Raw genomic sequence first — 22117 nt, 5'->3', positions numbered from 1 at the left:
GACGGGAGGGAGGATTCAAGAGTAGCCATCCTCCTTCCTGACCCGAGCGAGTTCAGATGAGGATTCGTTGTGTACTTGTTTTTGCGTCCCCCCGCCCCGACCTCTGAACGAGGCCTGCGGCCTCTCTGACCTTTTAGACTTCGCTCCACCCGCCTGAGAAGCAGTGTGGCCTGGCGGAAAGACCCTTGCCTGCGTGGCTCAGTGGAAAGAGCCCGGGCTTGGGAGTCGGCGGTCACGGGTTCGAATCCCGGCTCTGCCACTTGGCAGCCGGGTGACTGTGGGCGAGTCGCTTCGCTTCTCTGGGCCTCCGTTCCCTCATCTGGAAAATGGGGATGAAGACTGGGAGCCTCAAGCGGGACAACCTCATCACCTTGTATCTGCCCCAGCGCTTAGAACATAGTAAGCGCTTAACAAATACCAACTTTATTGCCTGGGAGTCAGAGGAACTGGATTCGAATCTCGGCTCCACCCCTGGCCTCTTATGTGACCTTGGGCTAGTCACTTCACTTCTCCGGGCCTCGACTTCCTCATCTATAAAATGGAGATTCAATACCTGTTCTCCCTCCCCACTAAAACACGAGCCCTACGTGGGACGGGGTCCAACCCGATTATCCCGTATTCATATGATCGTATTTATTGAGCGCTCACTGAGTGCGGAGCACTGTGATCAAGACTGTGAGTCCCATGGGGGACAGGGACTGTGTCCAACCTGATGACCTTGTATCCACCCCAGCGCTTAGAACAGTGCTTGGCACATAGTAAGTGCTTAACAAATATTATTATTATTACTAAGCGCTTGGAAAATACAATTCCGCACCAAATAGAGACGATCCCTACCCAACAGCGAGCTACGCTTAACACAGTGCTCGGCACTTAATAGTGCTTAAGAAATACCACGATTAATAGTAATAATAATAATAATGTTGGTATTGGTTAAGCGCTTACTATGTGCAGAGCACTGTTCTAAATGCTGGGGGAGATACAGGGTCATCGGGTCGTCCCACGTGAGGCTCACGGTTGATCCCCATTTTACAGATGAGGTCACTGAGGCCCAGAGAAGCGAAGTGACTCGCCCACGGTCACCCAGCCGACAAGTGGCAGAGCCGGGAGTCGAACCCATGACCTCCGACTCCCAAGCCCGGGCTCTTTCCACTGCGCCGCGCTGCTTCTCTAATACAGTGCTCCGTACCGAACGCTCTGCCCTCAATCAATATTCCCGTTGACTTGGTCGTCCCCTCTCTCGTCCCGCTCTATTAGAAGTCGATGAGCCTTTTTTTAGGGTTATTTGTTAAGCGCTCACTATGGGTCGAGCACTGTACCGAGAGCCGGGGTAGAGGGGACTTAACCGAGCCGAATACGGTCCCCGTCCCACGTGGGGCGCAAACTAAGTAGGAGGGAGAACAGCTACAGGGGAGGAAACCTGAGAAATGAAATGGGAATTGTCTTCTAGACTGTGAGCCGGTGTGGGGCAGGGGTTGTCTCTCTCTGTTGCTGAATTGTACTTCCCAAGCGTTGCGTACAGTGCTCTGCACACGGTAAGCGCTCAATAAATGCGATTGAACGACGGGATTAGTTTAACGTTCATTACCCGCCGGTCACTGCGGCAAGCGCTGGGGTGGACGGAAGCCCATCGGGTTGGACGCGGCCCCTGCCCCGCGTGGGGCTCACGGTCCCCGTTTTCCGGATGAGGGAACGGAGGCCTGAAGTGACTTGTCTAAGGTCACACAGCAGACGAGCGGCGGAGCCGGGATTAGAACCCATGACCTTCTGACTCCCAGGCCCGGGCTCTAACCACTAGGCCATGAGATTATTAGGATCCTATCCCGGTTAGGTCTGAGAGACTGAGCCCCCCTTTTCCTCCGCCCCCTCTCCCCTCCCCATCGCCTCGAATCCCTCCCTCTGCTCTCCCCCACACCACTTGTCTATATATTTACACATCTATAATTCTATTTATTTACATTAATGCCGTATCACTCTTTCTGATGCGCCTATATTCCTAATTTTATTTATTTATATCGATGCTATCGATGCCCGTTTACTTGTTTCGCTGCTTGTCTCCCCCCCCTTCTAGACTGTCAGCCCGTTGTGGGCGGCGATGGTCCCTCTTTACTCTTGATTCCTACTAATAATGATGGTATTTCTTAATAATAATAATAATAATGTTGGTATTTGTTAAGCGCTTACTATGTACAGAGCACCGTTCTAAGCGCTGGGGGAGATACAGGGTCATCGGGTTGTCCCACGTGAGGCTCACGGTTAATCCCCATTTTACGGATGAGGTAATGAGGCACAGAGAAGTGAAGTGACTCGCAAACAGTCACACAGCCGACAAGCGGCGGAGCCGGGATTCGAACCCATGACCTCTGACTCCCAAGCCCATGCTCTTTCCATTGAGCCACGCCGCTTCTCACGTAAGCGTAGTAGGCGCGTAACAAATACCGACATTATTATTAATTAGACCGTGAGCCCGTCACTGGGCAGGGATTGTCTCTGTGTCGAGTCGTCCATTCCAAGCGCTCAGTCCAGTGCTCTGCACATAGTAAGCGCTCAATAAATACGATTGAATGAAGACCGAATGAGCCTACAGTTCAGAGCACTGTCCTAAGCCCTGGGGTAATGAATAATAGTGATAATAACGAATCTAAATTCATGCGATTGGCCCCACATGGGGTCCACGGTCCGAGTAGGAGAGACAACGGGTATTAAGCGCCCATTTGACAGCTGAGGAGACTGAGCCCGGAGAAGGGAAGTGACTCAACCAAGGAAGCAGCGTGGCTCAGTGGGAAGACCCTGGGCTTCGGAGTCAGAGGTCATGAGTTCGACTCCCGGCTCTGCCACTTGCCAGCTGTGTGACGGTGGGCGAGTCACTTCACTTCTCTGCGCCTCAGTTCCCTCATCTGTAAAATGGGGATGAAGACTGTGAGCCCCACGTGGGACGACCTGATTCCCCCGTGTCTACCCCAGCGCTTAGAACGGTGCTCGGCACATAGTAAGCGCTTAACGGATACCGACCTTATTAAGGTCACCCAGCCAGCAGCCGGCACAACCGGGATCAGGACCCAGGTCCTCGAAGCCAAATGGCTTAGTGGGTAGAGCCCGGGCCTAGGACTCGGAAAGACCCGCGTTCTAATGCCGGTTCTGCCGCTTGTAATAACAATAATAATGTCGGTATTTGTTCATTCATTCATTCATTCAATAGTATTTATTGAGCGCTTACTCTGTGCAGAGCACTGTACTAAGCGCTCGGGATGAACAAGTCGGCAACAGATAGAGACGGTCCCTGCCGTTTGACGGGCTCACGGTGTGATCGGGGGAGACGGACGGACGAGAACGATGGCGATAGATAGAGTCGAGGGGAAGAGCATCTCGTAAAAACAATGGGAACTAAATAGAATCAATTTGTTAAGAAGCGCTTACTATGTGCCGAGCACTGTTCTAAGCGCGGGGGGAGATACAGGGTCATCAGGTTGTCCACGGGAGGCTCACAGTTAATCGCCATTTTACAGATGGGGTAACTGAGGCCCAGAGAAGCGAAGTGACTCGCCCACAGTCACCCAGCTGACAAGTGGCAGAGCCGGGATTCGAACTCATGATCTCCGACTCCCAAGCCCGGGCTCTTTCCACTGAGCCACGTTGCTTCTCCAGCTGCTTGTGTTCTGGGTGACCTCGGATAAGCCACTGCACCGCTCTGTGCCTCAGTTCCCTCATCTGGAAAATGGAGGTTACGACTGGGAGCCCCACGGGGGACAGGGAGTGGGTCCAACCTGATTAATTTGAATCTGCCCCAGCGCTTAGAACAGTGCTTGACGCATAATAATGATGATGATGATGGCATTTGTTAAGCGCTTACCGTGTGCAAAGTACTTGAGCCCGGGCTTGGGAGTCAGAGGTCATGGGTTCCGATCCCGGCTCTGCCACTTGTCAGCTGTGTGACTGTGGGCGGGTCACTTCACTCCTCTGGGCCTCAGTGACCTCGTCTGGAAAATGGGGATGAAGACTGTGGGCCTCACGTGGGACCACCCCATGACCCCGTATCTCCCCCAGCGCTTAGAACGGTGCTCTGCACCTAGTAAGCGCTTAACAAATACCAACATTATTATTATTAAGTGACTTGCCCGAAGTCCCACGGCTGACAAGCTGCAGAGCCGGGATTGGAACCCATGACCTCTGACTCCCAAGCCCGGCCTCTTTCCACTGAGCCGCGCTGCTTCTCTAATAGTGAGCACTTAAGGTTCATTCCTTCATTCGGCGGTATTTACTGAGCGCTTGCAGTAATAATACAAATGATGGTATCTGTTAAGCGCTTACTCGGTGCCAAGCCGTGTGCAGAGCGCTGCGCTAAGCCCTTGGGAGAGGACAATAGAACAATAAACAGACCCATTCCCTACCCACAACGAGCCGCGTGGCTCAGTGGAAAGAGCCCGGGCTTGGGAGGCAGAGGTCATGGCTTCGAATTCCTGCTCTGCCCCTTGTCGGCTGTGTGACCGCGGGCGAGTCACTTCACTTCTCTGGGCCTCAGTGACCTCATCTGGAAAATGGGGATTAACCGTGAGCCTCACGTGGGACAACCCGATGACCCTGTATCTACCCCGGCGCTTAGAACAGTGCTCTGCACACAGTAAGCGCTTAACAAATATCAACATTATCAATCCCGGCTCCGCTACTCGTCAGCTGTGTGACCGCGGGCAAGTCGCTTCACTTCTCTGGGCCTCGGTTCCCTCATCTGTCAAATGGGGATGAAGACCGGGAGCCTCCCGTGGGACGACCCGATGACCCCGTATCTCCCCCAGCGCTTAGAACGGTGCTCTGCACACAGTAAGCGCTTACCAAATACCAACATTAATGAATTAGACTTACAGTCTGGTAAGGAGTATTATTATTATTATCATTATTTCCTCTGACTCCCGCGCCCTTGCCCACTAGGCCGCAGCGCTCACGACGCGTCCTCTCCCTATTTTGCAAGCGGGCATTTCCCATCCCCCCGGAGATTCCCGGAGGATCAGCGAAATCCCGGTGAGCCGGGCCTCTGACGGAGCTCGCCGAAGGCTCGGCCTCACAGATGGTTTGAGTTTAGGATTTGGAGCGGGACGGACGATTTTGCCGGACCCGACCGCCGGGTTTGGCCCGTATCCCCCCGGCCTTTCGCGTGCGACTTAGCTCCCTCGTTGAAAACCAGAACCTTTGAGGGAATAATGGAGGATTGGGCGATTTCGCCCGGCCCCGTAGGCCGTCCCCGGGAGAAACCCTTCGCTTCCTATCGCCCCGCGTCCAGGTTCGAGGGGTTTCTAGGGGCGGTTAGGACAGAACTGTTCTTTGGTGTCAGAAAAGAGGGCGGGGGAGAATTTCCCCTAATCTTTGCTGTTTAAATCATTTTAATCTGTCCGGTCTGGCTACTTTCAAATGCATCGCTCGGGAAAAGGAATGCTTCTGTTATTATTGGACTGGACTTATTATAAAAACTTCTGTTATGATCTGGTAGACTGTAAACTTTGGAGAGGGGCGGGGGAGGGTTTGGGAATTCTCCCGTATTCTCCCGAATGATAATAATACTCGCGGTAACTTGTAGAGCGGCTGTGTGGCCCAGTGGATAGAAGCCGGGCCCGGAGGCCGGACGACTTGGGTTCGAATGTCGGCTCTGCCACTTGACTGCGGGACCTTGGGCAAGTCGCTTTATTTTTCCGTGCCTCAGTTACTTCATGTGGAAAAGCGGGGATTGAGACTGCGAGCCCGGGGTGGGACAGGAACTGTGTCCAATCCCATTTGCCTGTATCCGTCCCAGTGCTTAGTAAAGTGTCTGACAATTGGTAAGCACTTCAAAAATACTATCATCATTATTATTATTATTATTATTTTGAGCCCCGTGTGTGACATAGATTGGGTCCAACCCGATTAGCTTGTATCTACCCCAGTGCTTGGCACACAGTAAGCGATTAACGGACTCAGAAGCAGCGTGGCTTGGCGGAGAGGGCACGGGCTTGGCAGTCCGAGGTCGTGGGTTCTAATCCTGCTTTGCTCCTTGATAGCTGTGTGACTTTGGGCAAGCCACTTCCCTTCTCTATGCCTCAGTGACCTCATCTGGAAAATGGGGATGAAGGCTGTGAGCCCTACGTGGGACAATCTCGTGACCTTGTATCTATCCCAGCGCTCAGAGAAGTGCTTGGCACATAGTGAGCGCTTAAATAAAATAAACTGTGGTATTTGTTAAGCGCTTACTATGTGCCAAGCACCGTTCTAAGCGCTGGGGATACAGGGTGATCAGGTTGTCCCACGTGGGGCTCACGGTTTTCATCCCCATTTAACAGATGAGGCCACGGTGGCGCGGAGAAGTGAAGTCACTTGCCCAAGGTCACACAGCTGACCAGCGGCGGAGCCGGGATTAGAACCCGTGACCTCTGACTCCCAAGCCCGCGCTCTTCCCGCTGAGCCACGCTTGACAAATACCATCATTATTAAATACCATAAGAGAGTACTTTGTGCTGAACTAAACAACCCGATCAGATACGGACCTTGCCCCACATTGGACAAGGGGGCGAGGGACGAGGTAATGAATCCCCTTCTGACCAACGAGGGAACCGAGGCACAGAGAAGTTCATTCATTCATTCAATCGTATTTATTGAGCGCTTACTCTGTGCAGAGCACTGTACCGAGCGCTTGACACGGACAAATCGGCAGCAGATAGAGACGGTCCCTGCCCTTTGACGGGCTCCCGGTCTGATCGGGGGATTAGAAGTGAAGTGACTGTCCCAAGGTCACGTGGCTGGCACACGGCAGACCTGCGATCAGTCCGTCAGTCATATCTGTTGAGCGCTTACTACGTGCAGGGCACGATCCCGAGCACGTGGGAGAGTAGAATATAATGAAATAACAGACACATTCCCTGCACACGGTGAATTTACAGTCTGTGATTAGAACCCAGCTCCTCTGATTCCCAGATCCGTGCTCTTGCCATTAGGCCAGAGAAGAGCGTGTCCTCTTGGCGCCAACCCGGGCCTGGGAGTCAGAAGGTCCTGGGTTCTAATCCCGGCTCCACCACTTGTCTGCTGGGTGACCTTGGACAAGTCGCCGATTAGACCGGAAGCCCGTCGGACGGCGGGGACCGTCTCTATCTGTTGCCGACTTGTTCCTTCCGAGCGCTCAGTACAGTGCTCTGCACATAGTAAGCGCTCAATAAATGCTATTGAATGAACGCACCTCACTTCTCCGGGCCTCGGTTCCCTCATCCGTAAAAAGGAGATGAAGACCGTGAGCCCCCCGTGGGACGATCTGATTATCCTGTATCTACCCCAGCGCTTAGAACAGTGCTTGGCACGCAGCAAGCGCTTAAGAAAGACTACAGTGATTAGATATCCACGAGGTGCCCTAGATTTGTTATCGACCGATAAACCGTGCCCTTCAGGAAGGTGGTGTTCACCCTATATTGACCCCCAGAGGGCTCGTGTCCGTATCCAGGGCAGGGATTGTCTCCGTCTGTTGCCAAACTGTCCGTTCCAAGCGCTTAGTCCAGTGCTCTGCACACAGTAAGCGCTCAATAAATACCATTGAAGGAATGAATGATTGAACGTCTCTCTTCCCGCCTAGACTCTGAATTCACTGTGGACGGGAAATGTGTCTTCCAACTCTGTTAAAATAATAATAATAATAGTGTTGGTATTTGTTAAGCGCTTACTAGGTGCCGAGCACCGTTCTAAGCGCTGGGGGAGATACGGGGTCATCAGGTTGTCCCACGTGAGGCTCACGGGCTTCATCCCCATTTTACAGATGAAGGAACTGAGGCACCGTGAAGTGAAGTGACTTGCCCGAAGTCACCCAGCTGATAGGTGGCGGAGGTGGGATTCGAACCCATGACCTCTGACCCCTTTTCACTAGGTCAACGGCAGGAGGCTCTTGAAACGCAAAGTGCCGTAGGACAATAAATGATAATAACGTTGGTATCTGTTAAGCGCTCACTACGTGCAGAGCACCGTTCTAAGCGCCGGGGGAGATCCGGGGTCATCGGGTCGTCCCACGGGAGGCTCCCGGTCTTCATCCCCGTTTGACAGATGAGGTCACCGAAGCGCAGAGAAGCGAAGTGACTTGCCCACGGTCACACGGCTGCCAAGCGGCACAGGGATTTATTCATTCAGTGGTATTCATTGAGTGCTACTGTGTGCAGAGCACTGTACTAAGCGCTTGGGGAGATACAAGGTAATCAGGCTGTCCCACGTGGGGCTCACAGTTTGAATCCCCATTTGACAGATGAGGTAAATGAGGCGCAGAGAAGTTAAGGGACTTGCCCGGAGTCACACCGCTGACAGGTGGCAGAGCCGCGATTCGAACCCATGACCTCTTCACTCCCAAGCCCGGCCTCTTTCCGCCGAGCGCCCTTTCCGCTGCATTTTCATAAATGATAATAACTGTGGGATTTGCTAAGCCCTTACCGTGGACTAGGCACCGTACTAAGCGCCGGGGTGGACACAAACAGAGTGGGACACGGTCCCCCGTCCCCCGTGGGGCTCCCAGTCTCCCCATCTGACAGACGAGGTCACTGGGGCCCGGCGAAGCCAAGTGACTGGCCCAAGGTCACCCAGCGGACAAACGGCGGGGTCGGAATTAGAACCCGTGACCTTCAGACTGGCAGGCCCGGGCTCGATCCGCCACGGCACGTCGCTTCTCCTCTTCCTGGGTTATGAGGTTAACGACGGGCAAATTTCCGATGATGTCTTTCCCTCGTTCAGCCTCCCTCCTGGCAAGATCCCTTCCCGCCGCTAACAGATTCCTCTCTGCGTCCTAGATTTTGAAGAAATCCTGCATCGAGATTCTTGCCGCCGAACCGTCCAACATCTGCGCGGGAGGTGAGTCGAAGACGGGATCCCCCCCCCCCATCCCCGTCTCTTTCCCCGAGCATCGGAGGCGTGGGTTCGGGTCAGCGGATACCTGGGGGTGCAGAGGGGCGTCCCTTCGGGCGTCCTCGATGTCCAGCGAGGTGATTCCCGGCGGGAAACTCTGGATGCATCTGGAAAACTGAGCAAAAATCAGCGCCTCTCCCTTTCGAGGTGTTAATAATAACGTTGGGATCTGTTAAGCGCTCACTAGGCGCCGGGCACCGTTCTAAGCGCTGGGGGAGATACGGGGTCGTCGGGTCGTCCCACGGGGGGCTCACACACTTTTAATCCCCATTTTCCAGATGAGGGAACTGAGGCCCAGAGAAGCGAAGGGACTCGCCCACAGTCACCCAGCTGACGAGGGGCAGAGCCGGGAGTCGAACCCGTGACCTCTGACTCCGAAGCCCGGGCTCTTTCCACTGAGCCGCGCCGCTTCTCCAAGGCGTTCGGATATTTTTGTAGGGAATGAAAGTTACTAGGGAGCAAATGGCGTGGCCTAGTCGACAGAGCAAAGGCCCGGGAGTTAGAAGGACCTGGGTTCTAATCCCTGTTCTGAGCACTTGGAGGAGGACACTTCCTGTATTTATAAAGCACTTACTACGTTCCGGGCATCGTTCTAAGTTCTGGGCTAGATAATAAGGATAATAATAATAATGATAGTGGTATTTGTTAAGTTCTCACCGTGTGCCAGCCACTGTACTAAGCTCAGGGGTGGACACGGGCGGATCGGGTTGGACCCAGTCCCCAGATGGGGCTCCCCGTCTCCATCCCCATTTTCCAGATGAGGTCACTGAGGCCCAGAGAAGTGAAGCGACTTGCCAAAGGTCACGCAGCAGACAAGAGGAGGAGCCGGAATTAGAACCCTGGTCCCTCTTACTCCAGGTCTGGGCTCTATCCGCTAGGCCACGCTGCTCCTCAACCTCTCATAATAATAATGATATTCGATGGTATTTATTGAGCGCTTACTATGTGCACAACACTGGACTAAGCGCTTGGAACGGACAATCGGGCAACAGATAGAGACGATCCCTGCCCACTGATGGGCTTACAGTCTAATCGGGGGAGACAGACAAAAACAATAGCATCAAATAACAATAACAATAACAATAATGGTAATCATTAAGCGCTTACCAGGGGCCAGGCACCGTACTAAGCTCTGGGGTGGACACAAGCAACTCGGGTTGGACCCACTCCCCGTCCCACGTGGGACTGACCGCCTCAATCTCAGTGGAAAGGGCCCGGGCTCGGGAGTCAGGGGTCATGGGTCCGAAGCCCAGCTCCGCCGCTTAGCTGTGTGACTGTGGGCGAGTCGCTTCGCTTCTCTGGGCCTCAGTTCCCTCCTCTGTAAAATGGGGGTGAAGACCGGGAGCCTCACGTGGGACCACCCGATGACCCGTGTCTCCCCCAGCGCTTAGAACGGTGCTCTGCACATAGTGAGCGCTTAACGAACGCCGACATTATTATTACTATTTGACGGAAGGGGGAACTGAGGCCCGGAGAAGGAAGTGACTTACCCAAGGTCACACAGCGGACAAGGGGCAGAGCCGGGATCAGAACCCATGACCTCCTGACTCCCGGGCCCGGGCTCCCCCCACTACACCGGGCTGCTTCCCTATCTGAGAGTCGCCCCCTCCCTTAGTTTCACCCCTAGTTACGGCACAGCCGGGAGAGGAGCGAGCCGAGAGGGCGGATTTTCTGCGGCTTTTAATCATCCCCCTCGAGATCCGGGGGTCAGGGAAAGGCGGGCTCACCGACGGGGGACATCTGGGATTCTCCCGCGCTGCAGCTGCCGAGGCCCTGCCTCATCCAGCTGGATTTTCTCCCCTTCTCCCACTTGGGGAGAAACCGAGGAAAGGAAGGGAGGTGGAATAGCCGACCCCTGGAGAGTTAAAGGAGGCCCCAGTCTGGAGGTAGAAGGGCGCCGCGTTTGAGCGGGGAACTGGACGAGGGCCGTTCGGGCCCCGGATCGCTCTTTTCGGGATGGGGGGATCGTCCTGGGGGGAGCGGAGGGGAGTTTCGGGGAGAGACAGGCCTTCGAGAAAGGAAAGGCGGGAAAAAAAAAGCAGAAACGGAGACTCGGGAAGAGAGAGGAAGGACGGTGACGGAGAGGAAAACGGCGAACTGGTGGAAAGAGCGCAGATAGTCTCAGAAGGGAGCGAGCAAAGGGGTGCTCAATTCTGCCTCTGGTCTGGAACGCCTTAATAATGATAATAAAAATGAGATTGGTTAAGCGCTTACTCTGGTCCGAGCCCTGTTCTAAGCGCTGGGGGGAGACGCGAGGTCATCAGGTTGTCTCACGTGGGGCTCGCGGTCTCCGTCCCCCCTTTTACGGATGAGGGAACTGAGGCCCAGAGAAGTGGAGCGGCTTGCGCGCGGTCTCCCAGCGCACAGGTGGCGGAGGGGGGATTAGAACCCACGTCCTCTGACTCCCAAGCCCGGGCTCTACCCGCCAGGCCATACCGCTCCTTTTCCATCCTCCCTTTCCAAAGCTTTTTTGAAGGCCCACCTCCTCCGAGAGGCCTTCCCTGACTGCGCCCGCCTCTCCTCTTCCCCCGCTCCCTTCTGCGTCACCCTCCGTCGCTCCCTTTCCTCATCCCCGCGCCCGCTTACGTCCACGTCCCTCATTTATTTATTTCTATGCCTGTCAAGCTCACTGCGGGCAAGGAATGTGTTTGCTTACTAGAGAAGCGGCGTGGCTCAGTGGAAAGAGCCCGGGCTTTGGAGTCAGAGGTCATGAGTTCGAATCCCGGCCCTGCCACTCGTCAGCCGGGTGACTGTGGGCGCGTCACTTCACTGCTCTGGGCCTCGGTGACCTCATCTGGAAAATGGGGATTAAGATTGTGAGCCCCACGCGGGACAACCTGATTCCCCCGTGTCTTACCCCAGCGCTTAGAACAGTGCTCGGCACGTAGTAAGCGCTTAACAGATACCCACATTATTATTATTATTATTATTATTATCCTGTTGTCCTCTCCCAAACACTTAGTTCAGTGTTCTGCACACAGTAAACTCTCAATAAATACGATTGACTGAGTGCTCAGTGCAGTGCCTGGCACATAGTAAGCTATTAGTGGGAGAGGAGTAAGGCTATCATCTCGTGGCTCAGTGGAAAGAGCCCGGGCTTGGGAGTCAGAGGTCATGGGTTCGAATGCCGGCTCTGCCGCTTGCCAGCCGACCGTGGGCAAGTCCCTTCGCTTCTCTGGGCCTCAGTTGCCTCCTCTGGAAAATGGGGGTGAAGACTGGGAGCCCCACAGGGGACAACCTTTCTGTCTCCCCCCGTGCGGAGAACAGTGCTTTGCTCATAGTAAGCGCTTAACAAATACTATCATTATTATTATTACTAGAAGGGGGAGAGGGACAAGAAAACAAAAGAAGTAGAGAGGCACCTCGTCCCACATCCCATCTCAGGCCAGGAACACCTTCCATAGTCGTAAAGGACGGACGACTCTCCCCCTCTTTAAGGCCTTATTAATAATGGTAATAATAATGTTGGTATCCGTTAAGCGCTTACTACGTGCCGAGCACTGTTCTAAGCGCTGGGGGAGACACGGGGGAATCAGGTCGTCCCACGAGGGGCTCCCGGTCTTCGTCCCCGTTTTACAGAGGAGGTCACTGAGGCACCGAGTAGCGAAGTGACCCGCCCAAAGTCACCCAGCTGACGAGTGGCCGAGCCGGGGATTCGAACCCACGACCTCTGCCTCCAGAGCCCGTGCTCTTTCCACTGAGCCACGCTGCTTCGCTTGCCGGCCCACCTCCTCCCAGAGGCCTTCCCTGACCGCACCCTCCTTTCCTCATCTCCCCTTCCCTTCTGCGTCGCCCCGACTCCCTCCCTTTCTTCCTCCCCCCTCCCGGCCCCGCACCCCTGATGCCCAAATCTGTCGTTTATTTATTTATATTCACACCGTCTTCCCCTCTTGACTGTAAGAGACAGAAGAGAGAAGCAGCGTGACTCAGTGGCAAGAGCCCGGGCTTGGGAGTCGGAGGTCATGGGTTCGAATCCCCGGCTCCGCCGCTTGTCAGCTGGGTGACTGTGGTCGAGTCGCTTCGCTTCTCTGGGCCTCAGTTCCCTCCTCTGTAAAATGGGGATGAAGACCGTGCGCCTCACGTGGGACGGCCCGATGACCCCGTGTCTCCCCCGGCGCTTAGAACGGTGCTCGGCACGTAGTGAGCGCTTAACAGATACCGACGTTGTCATTATTATTCATCAGAACCCAGCGTCTATGTCTCCCCCTGTGTATTTTAACTTCCTTTTTTTTTTTAATGGATTTGTTAAGCGCTTACTACGTGTCTAACACTGTTCTAAGCACTGGGGCAGATACAGGTGAGTTAGATCGGACACCGTCCCTACCCCGCGTGGGGCTCACAGTCTAAGGAGGAGGAAAAAGAGGTAACCAACCCCTATTTACTACGTTCCAGACACTGTACTAAGCACTGGGGTAGACACAGTACCTGGCCCATAGTGAGCGCTTAACCAACGCCCTCATTATTATTACAAACTACTGAGGAAAGTGAGACGCAGAGATGTTGAGCGACTTGCCCCCGGTCACACAGTGTTAATAATAATAATAATAATAATAATAATGTTGGTATTTGTTAGCGCTTTACTATGTGCAGAGCACTGTTGTAAGCGCTGGGGGAGCTACAGGGTCATCGGGTCGTCCCACGCGCGGCTCCCGGTCTTCATCCCCATTTGACAGATGAGGGAACTGAGGCCCAGAGAAGTGAAGTGACCTGCCCGCGGTCACACAGCTGACGAGTGGAGGAGCCGGGATTCGAACCCGTGATCTCTGACTCCCAAGCCCGGGCTCTTGCCACTGAGCCACGCTGCTTCTCGACAGACGACGTGTCTTCCCACGCTGTAGGATTGTCCTCTCGTTCGTTCGTTCAGTTGTACTCATTGAGCGCTCTCTGTGTGCAGAGCACTGTACTAAGCGCTTGGGAGAGGACAACACCACGACAACAAACGTTCCCTCCCAGGCTCTTAGTACTGTAAACGCCCAGTAAATAGCACTGACGCTTAGTCCAGTTCTCCGTCTAGTGGCAAGAGCCCAGGCTTGGGAGTCAGAGGTCGTGGGTTCTAATCCCGGCTCCGCCACTGGTCTGCTGCGTGACCTTGGGCAAGCCGCTTCACCTCTCTGGGCCTCAGTTTCCCTCATCTGGAAAATGGAGATGAAGACCGTGACCCCCACGTGGGACAGCCCGATTGGCCCGTATCCGCCCCAGCGCTTAGAACAGCGCTCGGCACGTAGTAAGGGCTCAACGATCACCGTCATCATCATCATTATTATCAGCGTAAGCGCTCGGTAAATACCATTTATTGGTGGATCAACGAGCGGCACGACCGCTCTCATTCCCTCTAACTCTGTTGCCTTTTTCTCAGAAACGTTTCAAGTGGTGGTGAGGGGAAACGGGTTCCGTCACGCCCGTAACGTGGACAGAGTCCTCTGTAGCTTCAAGATCAACGACACGGTGACGCTCAGTAAGTCGCTTTGGAGGGTCGCGCTTTCGGACCTGTCTTTCTCACCTGAGGCCTTACGGGAGGAGGGACGGAGTGGAGAGGGGTAACGGGGCCCAGGGGAGGAGACGCGGCGTGGCTCGGTGGCAACGGCCCGGGCTCGGGAGTCTGAGGTCTTGAGTTCTAATGCCGCCTCCGCCGCTTGTCAGCTGGGTGACTTTGAGCCAGTCACTTCACTTCGCTGGGCCTCGGTGACCTCATCTGGAAAATGGGGATGAAGACCGGGAGCCCCACGGGGGGGGCGACCCCATCACCTGGTATCTCCCCCGGCGCTTAGAACAGCGCTTGGCGCATAGTAAGCGCTTAACAGATCCCGACGTGATTATTGTTAAGCAGGAGGGAGAACGGGTCTGAGGAAAATGAAGCCTAGAGAAGTGACTGGCCCAAGGTCACCTAGCGGGAAAGCCCGGAACCAGGATTAGAATCTAGATCCTCTGAGTCCCAGATCCATGCTTCTCGTATAATAATACTGATGCCATTTTTTGAGCGCTGACTATGTGCCGAGCACTGTTCATTCAATAGTATTTATTGAGCGCTTACTATGTGCAGAGCACCGTACTGAGCTTCCTAAGCGCTGGGGAGGATACAAGGTGATCAGGTTGTCCCCCGTGGGGCTCACCGTCCCCATTTTACAGTTGAGGTCACTGAGGCCCGGAGAAGTGAAGTGACTTGCCCAAGGTCACACAGCTGACAAGCGGTGGAGCCGGGTTAATAATGTTAAGGATAATTCTGATGGTTAAGCGCTTACTGTGTGCCAAGCACTGTACTAAGCACTGAAGTAGATACAAGATAATCAGGGCAGATGCAGGCAACGGGCCCAGCATGGCACAGTGGCTAGAACCCCGACCGGGGAGTCAGAAGGTCACGGGTTCTAATCCTGGCTCCGCCACTTGTCTGCTGTGTGACCTTGGAGAGGTCGCTTCGCTTCCCTGGGCCTCAGTTCTCTCATCTGGAAAATGGGGCTTGAGACTGTGAGCCCCACGGCGGACAGGGACTGTATCCAACCCCATTTGCTTGGATCCTCCCCAGCGTTTAGTACAGTGCCTGGCACACAGTGAGCGCTAAACGAATATACCCCAGTTATTATTATCATTGGACGGGGCTCACAATCTAAAGGGGAAGGAGAACAATTATCGAAATTCATTCATTTATTCATTCAATCGTATTTATCGAGCGCCTACTAGGAGCAGAGCGCTGTACTAAGCGCTTGGAATGTCCAATTGGGCAACAGATAGAGACGATCGCTGCCCAATAACGGGCTCAGTGGAAAGAGCCCGGGCTTGGGAGTCAGAGGTCATGGGTTCGAATCCCGGCTCCGCCACTTGCCAGCTGGGAGACCTCGGGCAAGTCACTTGACTTCGCTGGGCCTCAGCGACCTCTTCTGTAAAATGGGGATTAAAAACTGTGAGCCCCACGTGGGACGACCTGATCACCTTGGATCTCTCCAGTGCTTAGAACAGTGCTTTGCACCTAGTAAGCGCTTAACAAATACCCCATTATTAAACGGGGGAGACAGACGGCAAAGCAAAACAGAACGAAACAAAACAAGGAATCTGGCGAAATCCCATTTTACAGAAGAGGAACCTGAGGCACCGAGAACGTGAAATGAGTCGCCCATAGTTATATAGGAAGCGATTGGCAGAGCTAGAATTCGAACCCAGGCCCCCCCCCCCCCCAGTCCAGATTTCACTCTGCTGCGTGGATTAGTTTTCGACCGAGACGTTCAGGCCGGGATTCCCCGTTCCTCAAGAACCTCCAGTGGTCGCCCACTCATTCATTCAATAGTATTTATTGGGCGCTTGCCCTGCGCAGAGCACTGTACTGAGCGCTTGGAATGGACAGTTCGGCAACAGATAGAGCCGATCCCCGCCCACTGACGGGCTTCCAGCCCATCCACCTCCGCGTCAAACAGAGAAAACTTTCCGGCCGCTTCAACGCAGTCGATCACCTTGCCCCTCCTCCCTCACCTTGCCGATCTCCTCCAAGACGACCCCGATCTCGTCTCTCTCACTCCCGGCCTCCTAAAACCACCACCTCCGAGAGGTGTTCCGGGCCTAAATCCTGATTTCCTCTATCGGCCCTCCTCTCTCGTTCCATTCGATGGTATTCATTGAGCGCTTACTCCGTGCGGATCACCGTAATAATGATAATAATGATAATGTTGGTATCTGTTGAGCGCTTACTATGCGCAGAGCACTGTTCTAAGCGCTGGGGGAGACACAGGGTCATCAGGTTGTCCCACCTGGGGCTCGCCGTCTTCGTCCCCATTTGCCAGATGAGGTCACCGAGGCCCAGAGAAGTGAAGCGACTCGCCCACAGTCACCCGGCTGACGAGCGGCGGAGCCGGGATTCGAACCCATGACCTCTGACTCCCAAGCCCGGGCTCTTTCCACTGAGCCACGCTGCTTCTCTGTACTAAGCGCTTGCAGCGTGGCCCGAGAAGCAGCGGGAAGAGCCGGGGCCTGGGACCCAAAGGACCTGGGTTCTAATCCCGCCCCCGCCCCTCGTCTGCTGTGTGACCTTGGGCAAGTCGCTTCAGTTCTCTCAGTTCGCTCCTCTGGAAAATAGGGATCGAGACTCAGAGCCTTAAGTGCGGCAGGGATCGTGTCCAACTTAATAAATAATAATTATTATTGTGGCATTTATTAAGGGCTTACTATGTGGCGGCATCTTGTACCACCCCAGCGTTTAGTACGGTGCCTGGCACAGCTCAGTGGCAAGAGCCCGGGCTTGGGAGTCAGAGGTCAAGGGTTCGAATCCCGGCTCCGCCACCTGTCGGCTGGGTGACCGTGGGCGAGTCGCTTCGCTTCTCTGGGCCTCCGTGACCTCATCTGGAAAATGGGGATGAAGACTGGGAGCCCCACGCGGGACAACCCGATGACCCTGGATCTACCCCAGCGCCTAGAGCGGTGCTCGGCACATAGTAAGCGCTTTACAAATACAAATCCCAAAAGTAAGCGCCCTACAAATATCATAGTTATGATGATCGTAATGACCATTAGTATCGTTGTACACTTGGCTTTTGACGCCGTGTCCGCGGGAGGAGACAGACGTTAAATTACAGAGACGGGAAATTATCATTCATTATAATTCATTATAATTATCATTATAAACTGAAGCACTGTGGGGCTGGGGTGAATACCTGTGGCAGGGCACTGTACTAAACGCTCGGGCGAGGAGACACAATAAAGTCGGAAGATGATACATTCCCTGCCCACAGCAAGCTCACAATCTAACGGGATGAGACCCGCATTTGTTATCTGAGAAGCAGCTCAGTGGAAAGAGGCCGGGCTCGGGAGTCAGATGTCACGGGTTCTAATCCCGGCTCTGCCGTTTGTCAGCTGCGTGACCTTGGGCAAGTCACTTCACTTCTCTGGGCCTCAGGTACGTCATCTGGAAAATGGCGATGAAGACTGTGAGCCCTACGTGGGACAACCTTTCATTCATTCATTCAATAGTATTCATTGAGCGCTTACTATGTGCAGAGCACTGTACTAAGCGCTCGGAATGAACAAGTCGGCAACAGATAGAGACGGTCCCTGCCCTTTGACGGGCGCACGGTCTAATCGCCTGATCAGCTTGCATCTCCCCCAGCGCTTAGAACAGTGCCTGGCGCATAGGAAGCGCTTACCAAATACCAACATCATTATTATTATTATTATTATTTTTATTATGGTATTTGGTAAGCGCTTCCTATGTGCCAGGCACGTGGGACAACTTGCTAACCTCATATTACCCCCGAGTGCTTAGAGTAGCGCTCGGCACAGAGTAAGTGCTGAAGAAATATCATTATTATCATAATTATACCAGCAAATCCATTTGCATGGGTTGAAACATTCTGGAGGGGAAGGGAGGTCCTCAAGCCAAGGTAAACTCAGTGCTCAAAGTGAGAGTACCGAGGACCAGTCCTAATAATAATAATAACGGTAATAATAATTGAGGTATTTGTTAAGCACTTACTACGTCAGGCACTATACTGAGCGCTGGGGTGGATACAAGCAAGTCGGTTTGGACCCAATCCCGGTCCCAGTCTTCATCCCCATTTCACAGATGAGGGAACTGAAGCCCAGAGAAGTGAAATGACTCGCCCAAGGTCACACAGTCGACAAGTGGCAGAGACGGGATTAGGGAAGCGGCGCGGCTCAGTGGAAAGAGCCCGGGCTTGGCAGTCGGAGGTCATGGGTTCGAATGCCGGTTCCGCCGCTTGTCAGCTGGGTGACCGTGGGCGAGTCACTTCACTTCTCTGGGCCTCAGTTCCCTCATCTGTCAAATGGGGATGAAGAATGGGAGCCTCACGTGGGACCACCCGATGACCCTGGATCCCCCCCAGCGCTTAGAACGGTGCTCTGCACAGAGTAAGTGCTTAACCAACACCAACATTATTATTATTATTATTAACCCAAGTCCTGCTGACTCCAAGACCAAGTCTCTATTCACTCGCCCTGCTGCTTCCTGTTCGGAAAGTTAGAGAAGCAGCTTGGCTTAGTGGCTACAGCCCGGCCTTGGGAGTCAGAAGACCTGGGTTCTAATCCCAGCTCCTCTACTTGTCCTCTGTGTGACCTTGGGCAAGTCGCTTTACTTCTCTGGGCCTCAGTTACCTCATCTAGCAAATGAGGAGTGAGTCTGTGCTCCCCATGCCTGACAGGGACTGTGTCCAAGTGGATCAGCGCTTAGAACAGTGCCGGACACATAATAAAGCGCTTAGCAAATACCATTTTTTTAAAAAAGTGGAATTAGGCTTTTGTTTTGAGAGCATTTAATTGGGGAATGCCGGAATGGCCAAGCAGATAGAAAACTGCTAAAGGGCACCGGAAATCCTGGCGTAGTGGCTAGAGCCTGGGCCTGGGAGTCAGAAGGTCCTGGATTCTAATCCTGACCCTGCCACTTGGCTGCTGTGTGACCTCAGGCAAGTCACTTCATTTCTCTGGGCCTCAGTTCCCTCATCTGTGAAATGGGGATTGAGACTGTGAGCCCCACACGGAACGGGGACTGTGTCCAACCCGATTTGCATGCACCCATCCCAGCGCTTAGTACGGCGCCTGGCGCATAGTAGGCGCTTAATAAATCCCATCGTCATCATCAAGCGTTTAACTGATCGCCCAGTTATTATAAACACCCATCCTGAGCTGAGCCCCACTGCCCATCTCTTCCATTCCGTTCATTCATTCCGTCGCATTTACTGAGCGCTTACTCTACGCAGAGCGCTGTACTAAGCGCTTGGAAAGTACAATTCGGCATTAAAGAGAGACGATCCCTGCCCACAACGGGCTTACAGTCTAGCAGGGGGGAGACGGACATTAAAACCAGTAAGCAGGCATCAATATAAATACACTTAGAGATCTGTAGACATCAAAGCAAGCAAACAAGCATCAAGATAAATAAATAGAATTATGGATACGTACGTAAATTCATTCAATAGTATTTATTGAGCGCTTGCTAGGTGCAGAGCACTGGACTAAGCGCTTGGAACGGACAATTCGGCAACAGATGGAGACCATCCCTGCCCAGTGACGGAGTGCTGCGGGGCGGGGAGGGGGAAGGAAAGCAAGGGGAGCGAGTCGGGGTGAGGGGGAAGGGAGGGGAAGTTGAGGAAAAGAGGGGCTTAGCCTGGGATCGACGACGATAATAATGATCTCATACTGCCTACTCTGAGCCAAGCGCTGAGGTAGATACCTAATTATCAGGTTGGCTCACGGTCTGAGGAACAGGGAGAATGAGGATTGAATCCCCATTTTACCAATGAAGAAATGGAGATCAGGGAAATGAAGTGACTTGTCCAAGGTCACCCAGCAGGCAACTGTCGGAGCCAGGACTTTCTCCCTTCTCACCTCCGTCCTCCTCCAGCCCGGGCCGCCCACCGCGCTCCTCCGCCGCCGCTCGCCTCCTCCCCGGGCCTCCGGCTCGCCCGGCCCGCCGTCCGCCCCCGGCCCGCCTCTGGCCTGGACGCCCTCCCTCCTCTAATCCCACACACGATCCCTCTCCCCTCCTTCCGAGCCTTACTGCAGGCCCGTCTCCTCCAGGAGGCCTTCCCAGACTAAGCCCCACTTTTCCTCCTCTCCCACTCCCTTCTGCGTCGCCCCCGACTCCCTCCCTTTATTCGCCCTCACCCAGCCCCAAACCGCTTACGTCCCTATCTCTCACTTATTTATTTCTCTTCATCCCGACTCTGTCGCTTGTCAGCTGTGTGACTGTGGGCGAGTCACTTCGTTTCTCTGCGCCTCGGTTCCCTCATCTGTAAAACGGGGATGAAGACCGTGAGCCTCACGTGGGACCACCCGATGACCCTGGATCTCCCCCAGCGCTTAGAGCAGTGCTCGGCACATAGCGAGCGCTTAACAGACACCAACATTATTATTGTTAGATTAGAGTAGACCGTAAGCCCGTCCAAGGGCAGGGACCGTCTCTATCTGTTACCGATTTGTCCATTCCAAGAGCTTAGTACAGTGCTCTGCGCAGAGTAAGCGCTCAATAAATACTAGTGAATGAATTATTATGTCTCCCCCTCTAGACTCTCAACTTGTTGTGGGCAGGAAATGTCTCCGTTACATTACTGTGTTGTGTTCTCTCAAGCTCTTGGTACAGTGCTCTGCACACGGCAAGTGCTCAATAAATACAAATGATTAATTGATGGAGCACTCCCTGTGTGCAATCAAATCAGTCCGTGGTATCCGATAATAATGTTGGTATCTGTTAAGCGCTTACTATGTGCAGAGCGCTGTTCTAAGCGCTGGGGTAGACACAAGGGAATCAGGTCGTCCCACGTGGGGCTCACGGTCTTCCTCCCCATTTTCCAGATGAGGTCACTGAGGCCCAGAGAAGTGAAGTGACTCGCCCAAAGTCACCCAGCTGACAAGCGGCAGAGCCGGGATCCGAACCCACGATCTCTGACTCCGAAGCCCGTGCTCTTTCCGCTGAGCCACGCTGCTTCTCTACGGAACGCTCAGTGAGCGCGAGAGCACTCTCTTAAGCAGTTGGGAGAGTAGAACGCAACAGAGTCGGTCGACGACGCGTCCCTTTCCGGCCACGCTCCGCCGCTCGTCTGCCCCGTGACCTTGGACAAGTCGCTTCACTTCTCCGGGCCTCAGTTACCACATCCGGAAAGCGGGGAATTAATAATAATAATAATAATAATAATAATAATAATGGTGGTATTTGTTAAGCGCTTACTATGTGCCAGAGCACCGTTCTAAGCGCCGGGGTAGATCCAGGGTCATCGGGTCGTCCCACGTGAGGCTCCCGGTTAATCCCCATTTTCCAGATGAGGGAACTGAGGCCCAGAGAAGCGAAGCGACTCGCCCACGGTCACCCAGCCGACAAGTGGCAGAGCCGGGAGTCGGACTCATGACCTCTGACTCCGGAGCCCGGGCTCTTTTCCACCGAGCCACGCTGAATTAGACTGTGAGCCCCAGGCGGGGCAGGAACCGGGTCCGATCCCGTCAGCTCGTACCTACCCCTCAGTTATCTCATCTGTAAAATGGGGATGAAGACTGCGAGCCCCACGTGGGACAACCTGATTCCCTTGTGTCTACCCCAGCGCCTAGAACAGTGCTCGGCACATAGTAAGCGCTTAACAGATACCAACATTAACATTAATGAATTACCCCGGGGCCTGCCACATACCGAGCGCCTACCCCTAGAAGAAAAACAACAGAAAACCAAAGAGGAGCGCCCGGGTGACTTTGGCTAAGGGCTCAGATCCCTCCGCAGAGCAGGATACCGTGGCCCAGATTGCATTACGGC

General features: G+C 54.0%; 1 protein-coding gene across 1 annotated transcript in view; it reads left to right on the top strand.

Moving 5' to 3' along the window:
- Positions 1 to 22117, top strand: part of ANTXR1 (ANTXR cell adhesion molecule 1) — a 183986-nt gene that overhangs the window by 53139 nt on the left and 108730 nt on the right. Inside the window, exons 9-10 of the mRNA XM_029066000.2 lie at positions 8772 to 8832; positions 14243 to 14341. Coding sequence (XP_028921833.1) covers positions 8772 to 8832; positions 14243 to 14341 — 160 coding nt within the window. The remainder of the gene's footprint in view (positions 1 to 8771; positions 8833 to 14242; positions 14342 to 22117) is intronic.

The sequence above is a fragment of the Ornithorhynchus anatinus genome, chromosome 5 (genome assembly GCF_004115215.2).
Source record: "Ornithorhynchus anatinus isolate Pmale09 chromosome 5, mOrnAna1.pri.v4, whole genome shotgun sequence".
In the NCBI taxonomy this organism is placed as follows: domain Eukaryota; kingdom Metazoa; phylum Chordata; class Mammalia; order Monotremata; family Ornithorhynchidae; genus Ornithorhynchus; species Ornithorhynchus anatinus.
This window is presented reverse-complemented; position numbering and strand designations above follow the sequence as displayed.